General features: G+C 32.8%; 1 protein-coding gene across 1 annotated transcript; it reads right to left on the bottom strand.

Annotated features, from left to right (window-relative positions):
- Positions 1-709: 709 nt before the first annotated feature.
- On the bottom strand, positions 710-2,780 carry LOC114259621 (LOB domain-containing protein 15). Its single transcript, XM_028199645.2, has 3 exons — positions 2,163-2,780; positions 1,621-1,870; positions 710-1,305 (listed from the first exon to the last, which is right to left on the bottom strand). The coding sequence occupies exons 1-3, from the start codon at positions 2,174-2,176 to the stop codon at positions 907-909; spliced, it is 663 nt and encodes a 220-aa protein (XP_028055446.1). The 5' UTR covers positions 2,177-2,780; the 3' UTR covers positions 710-906.
- Positions 2,781-5,788: the final 3,008 nt, after the last annotated feature.

The raw sequence follows: 5,788 nt of genomic DNA, 5'->3' as shown, positions 1-5,788 counted from the left end.
TCAAAAATAATAAAATATATAAATAATGATAATAAAAGAAAGAAAGGAAAATGAATGTAATATTACTGAACAAATGTTTCGAACATTCAATTCGGAATATTAAATTTGTAATCTACAAGGACGAGAAAAAGTTATGCTTGTTGCATTCAGATCATCAAATTTTTAAGAGATACTAAACTACATAAATGGGAAGAATCACAAGTTCACAACCTTACCTTTTGTCTTCTAAAAACAACATTCAGATCCTTCAATGGCACAGACAAAGATGTGCGAATTCCATCTATCTGCAGTCAACTAAATACTGCTTGTTCCCGACACCACTGAACATCTCACCACGAAACCATTGCCATTTTCAAGCCAAAGATATTCTTTTTGTCTTTCTGTCCTAAATCATTTACGAACATTGGATACATTTATTATCATATGTGTAATAATATAAATGTACAAGAATTTAATGGTTGTGACTATTTTGGGACGGGGGCACAAAAAAAAAACATGGATAGAATATCCTGTGCCGTGCGTGCCCCATTCCCCACTTTAATAGGATACATTGCTTTTCCTACATATTTTCTCTTTAGATTAGGACAAGAAAACTCAACATAACAAGGGACAAGTCAAGCTTGATTTTCCCTGATGGGCATATATGATAATTTCTGCATTTAGTGGCCTTTCAAGAGTAAATGATAAGAGATATTCAAGATAAGGAATGTGAAAGAAAGAAAGATACAAGCTAACCAACAATATCTAAACAAGATATGGGATTTCTGTCATAGACTAAGACAGTAATTACAGTACTACTCAACAACCCAATAATTTTAATAATCTAGTACTGATCACCTTATTTCTCTTGATTCATTATATATAGAAATTATGGATATAAATAAATGAGATATTAAGCCTAGAAATTTAACCAAAGTAGGAGACATTTTCATTTGAGATGGCACTATAGTCAGTAGCATTCGATGGAGGGGTGTACAAGGAAGAAGATGAAGAAGTGGGAGGAAGAGAAGGAGGAGGCTGCGGCAAGGGCGGTGATGGTGATGGAGCTGGTGGTGGTGCAGCAATCGAAACAGCAGCCCCGGAAGAAAGTAGAGCTATATGAGAAGAAGGAATGATAGTACTTTCCCTGTACTTGTATCTCAGTATCTCAGCCCTTACTGCATTAAGTTCAGCTTGTAAAGATTGAACTTGTTGTTGCAAAGCCGAAATTGCCCCCATACACCCATAAACTGGGTCTCTAAGCCTCACATTCGCCTCATAAACAAGACTATTCGCTGCATCAGCTCTTTGGCTCTCTGGAACCTCCTGATTTAACCATAAAACAAAAAAGATATGATCAATACCAATGAATATGTTTTTTTAAAAATTAGCAGATAAGTATTGAATCGAAATTTTGAATTTTTGATACTGATTCATCAACATGTTGGCCAATACTATCTGATATTAGACGATGGTATTTAAAATTATGATGATAAGATAAGCGTGAGTATGAGAAATTAAAGCCGTGTATGTATGCTTTTCTTCATATGTATGTTTCTTAAAGCCATATGTATGCATGCTTTTCTTCATCAATAAAGTTTATGCGATTCAAAAAAATGAGTATGAGTAATTAGGGTTTACCATTAACATCTTTGAAACATTACTTGCACCAAAGACTTTGTGAACAGAAGCAAATCTTTGGGGTTCATGAGGGGAGAAATATGGAGAAAAGGGGCATTCTTGGGCACACCGCCGCCTCAAGAGCTTGCATGCCGCGCAAGGTGTGATGGTGTTGAGGATTCCAGGAGGGCTCAACATATGTCTTCTTCCCATTCGAGAGGAGGCATCGGATTCTCTCTTGATCTTCTTCCCTATCTCATCAAATCTCTCCCTGCCAAGAACAAACAATATGAAAACAAAAACTTCTAAGAACAAAATTGATGTTTTAATCCAAAAATGCATCTATAACCACACACTAATTACGGTTCTTGATGAATCTTTATCTAATGGTCAAATCAAAACAGTACTGTTCAAAAGTTGTCCCTCCATAATCAAAGCACAAGTACATAACAGAGAGAGGAAAGTGACTTGGGTTTCATTTCTTTTTCCTCTTCTTCCTTTTCTCCTTCAAATCTTTACAACTTAGAAGTACGCTACTAGAGAGAGAGAGCTCTGTGATTTACCTTTCTCTGGACATTCAGGCATGCTATCTGTATGTGGAGCTGAAGAGAGAGAGAGAGAGAGGTTGGGGGGGGAGGGAGGGTTAATAAGCTGTTCTTGAAAGAATAACTATGCAGTAAAAGTTGGTTCTAGCGTTTATAAAAGAAAGAAACAAAAGGGATATATAGGTATGAGCAGTAGTGGGGAGTGACTGAAATTTGAAAGATGATTTTGATTTTGTTTTTGTTTATGTTTATGGTGTTGCAGATGCTGGTGTGGACCTGTCTGTGGGTTGATGATGTACGAGGATAGAATTGCAGAAATTTTATGGTTTGCAGAGAAGCTACTGTGTGACTCTGTGTGAGAAAGAGATCAATTGCTGAGCATTGATCAATATATGGGAGGGACTGCGGGACAGAGAGGAATTCAGAGAGAGTTATGTTGTTCTATAAATGCCAACTCTCTCTGTCTCTCATCTATTGCTCACTCGTGTGAGTCCTTACATAGTGTTGACTTTTTGCACCTAGCATTTGATTTGATTTCAAATTCACCACTTGTTGCGTTTGGGAAGGTGTTACAATTTTTATTTTATTTTATTTTATTTTATTTTTTTTGAGAAAACATTTTATTGTTTTTGATTTACTGAAAACATGAAATATTTTTGCGGTTATTGTGGAGGAAAGTGAGGCTGGAGGTGGGGAGACTGACTCGAAATAATTGTAACTGACATTGGCTAGAGGCGGTGAAGAAGAGAGAAGAGAAGGAAAATTGTTTGAAAAGTAGGGTAAGAATTGTCTTCTTCTTCTTTTGCATAGAATTAGTAAAATTAGAAATATTTAGAGAATGAAAATAAGCATTAAACAAGTATTTTTTTTCATTTTTAAACATAAATATTACCAAATATATAATAACTTTCTCTTGTTTTCTTAATGCAGCTAAAGTACACTATGAACGGTTTCAAATGAAGAAAAAATGAAATATCTACAAGAATTTTGAGAGAATGTTTAAATGATTGTGTTAATAACACAACTCAAAATTATTTTCTAAAAGGTTGTTATGTATCGCTGAAGTAGTCTACCAAAACTCTTCACTTCTATATAATTTCTTACATTGTATGTAGGACTGAAAATGAATAAAGTCATTCCTGAAGAAGCTTGAGGGCGGTTCGGTAAGAGCCCATTCAAACATTGTTCGTTATTTTTTAATATTTTTTTATTATTTTATTTTTTTGCATTCGAGCTTGTTAAAATTTTAGTAAACAAGTTCAAATATACTAAAATTTGGCTTATAAGCTCAGCTACTTAGTTGGCTCGTTTAATATTTATTATTTATATATTAAATAATGTAAAAATATATATATATATATATATAATAAGATAAATATGTTATTTATATATTTAAAAAATATAAATGTAAATAATAACTAACTTTAGACAATATATTTATATAATAATTGTGGTAGATATTTTTAGTTTAGTAAAATATTGACTTTTTCTTTAGTATGTTGTATAATCAAAATTTTAATTGTAATTTTAATCTCATACACAACTATAAATTTTTAAATTTTTTAGCTCGTTAAGGCTCGTGAACAAGCTTAAGCTCGAATCAAGTCCAAACTAATTTGGCTCGAGCTCAGTTCATTAAATTTTTATTGAACTCAAGTTCGAGTTCGAGCTCGAACTCAAACTCGAACTCATTAACATCTTAATAAATAAGTCCAAATATGCTAAACTCTGCTCGTTTGCCTCCCTAATTGTATAATAAGTCACATTATTTTACATAGTCCAACAGATATATATGACTTTTTTTTACATCAATACACTTAAAAAGTGAAACAATACAATGAAACAAAATCAATAAAAAATAGCATTCTCTATAATCTACATAAAAACTCTATTTTCATTGCTAAGAAAAGGTATGTTAGTTTCATGTCAATATCAGGAAGCCACTCTCATTAAAAATGGCCATCATGTATCTGGGGCGATATAATTCAAAAGATCAATTCGAAATTAATATCACCATCACCGTGTAGAAACCGCTAACCGTTGCTTTAAGATGTCAAAGACTAAATGCAAAACCATGTGATCTGTTACCAAACATCAGTTCGAAAATGAAAGTAATTTGTAAATATAAAATTTATATAAAAATATATATTTAGAATGATGTATCAATGACATTTGTGAAATAATGAAAACAATATATAAGCCAATAGTAGTGTTTTCATTAGAGATGAGAGGATCACACCCTCATTTTATATTGAAATTTTGTATAAAAATTATGTTTGTATATCATTACTCTTTAAAAAAATCTTGTCATAAATAATGTACGGCTGGGCTTCCTTCCCGTCCAAATCTGGACGGGAGGGCCCTATCTAGATCCATGAGACTCGTCTCGGGTCTTATTTTGATTATTCGAATTGTTTATTTTGTTGAATCTTTCAAAAGTTAAGGTGGTCCGATAATCGTCGCTTTTTCAATTTATCATCTTTGTCACTAAACTCAATAAATAATCTATTTTAAAAAACACACTTGTCGTTTGGAGACAAATATAATAAAATAAACAGATTACGATTATCGAATTAACTTAATTTTTTTTGTAGATGATATTTACGAAGTCTGCTACAAAGAAAAATGCTATGAACCCACCTTTAGGAACCTATAATTTACCCCAAATAGGTTTGTATGGTGGAGATTAAATTGATAAAGTGGGGTCCATGAGTAAAATGATTTTAAACCATTGATTTCATTTTATGAGTAAATTCTAAATTGATAAGGGTGGGTTTGTAGTGTTATTGCTACTATAAAATAAATAATTTAAATTATTGAAATGAGACTCACAGTGGACCGCACAGGCTGGAACAACACATGTAGACACAATAATGTATCAAGTGTTGGATATAATATAAGGGGACTTAGGTCTCGTTTGGGAACAGGTTAATTTAGTAACTTTTTGGCTATTTGGCTAAAATATGAGCTAAAAAAATTAGTATGTTTGGGATGACTTTTTGATTTTTTACGAAAAGATGTGCAAAAAGTAGAGAGAAAATAGAATCTTTGAATTTTTGATATGAATTGTTGGCTTTTTGGCTAATTTAGTAACTTTTTGACTTTTTGGCTAAAAAAGGAGGTTCCCAAACGAGGCCTTAATTTATATAATACAAAAAATTAAATGACAAAGTCATCAATTTGATCTTTATAATTTTAATTGTAATGATTTTGTCATTTAATTTTTTCTATTATATAAATAAAGTCAAATTAATAACCTCTGTTAAGACAACAGATAGAAATCAAAGGCGATATGGTCCATTTCAAAGGATAGTGACCATTTCAAATGAGTGTTGCTAAATACTCTACTTTTTTACTTTAGACCCGTCACTTCTTTGAACCATCGCACACATAATTGAATCCCTCTTATCTTCTATTTGAAACTTCACATTAATCCCAACTATACCCTTCTTCTTTGGACTCCCAACTCTTTTCCTGACAACCTCTTCATACCGTCGGCAGCCCTTCACTGTTAACGACCTTCCTTATGGCAATCTCCCCATTGCAAACTCCACTCCCACTGGTGACCCCACTACCCCCACCCACCACAGCTCTATCTGCCATGCTCCAGCAAATATTCTAACACATTCCCACCATTGCTTGCT

This window comes from Camellia sinensis, chromosome 8 (genome assembly GCF_055761805.1).
Source record: "Camellia sinensis isolate YWXY chromosome 8, ASM5576180v1, whole genome shotgun sequence".
NCBI lineage: Eukaryota > Viridiplantae > Streptophyta > Magnoliopsida > Ericales > Theaceae > Camellia > Camellia sinensis.
This window is presented reverse-complemented; position numbering and strand designations above follow the sequence as displayed.

Coding starts and splice junctions, on each gene's coding strand:
- LOC114259621 (XM_028199645.2), bottom strand. Junction 1,306..1,620: donor ATGTTTCAAAGATGTTAATG/GTAAACCCTAAT, acceptor TGGTTAAATCAG/GAGGTTCCAGAGAGCCAAAG.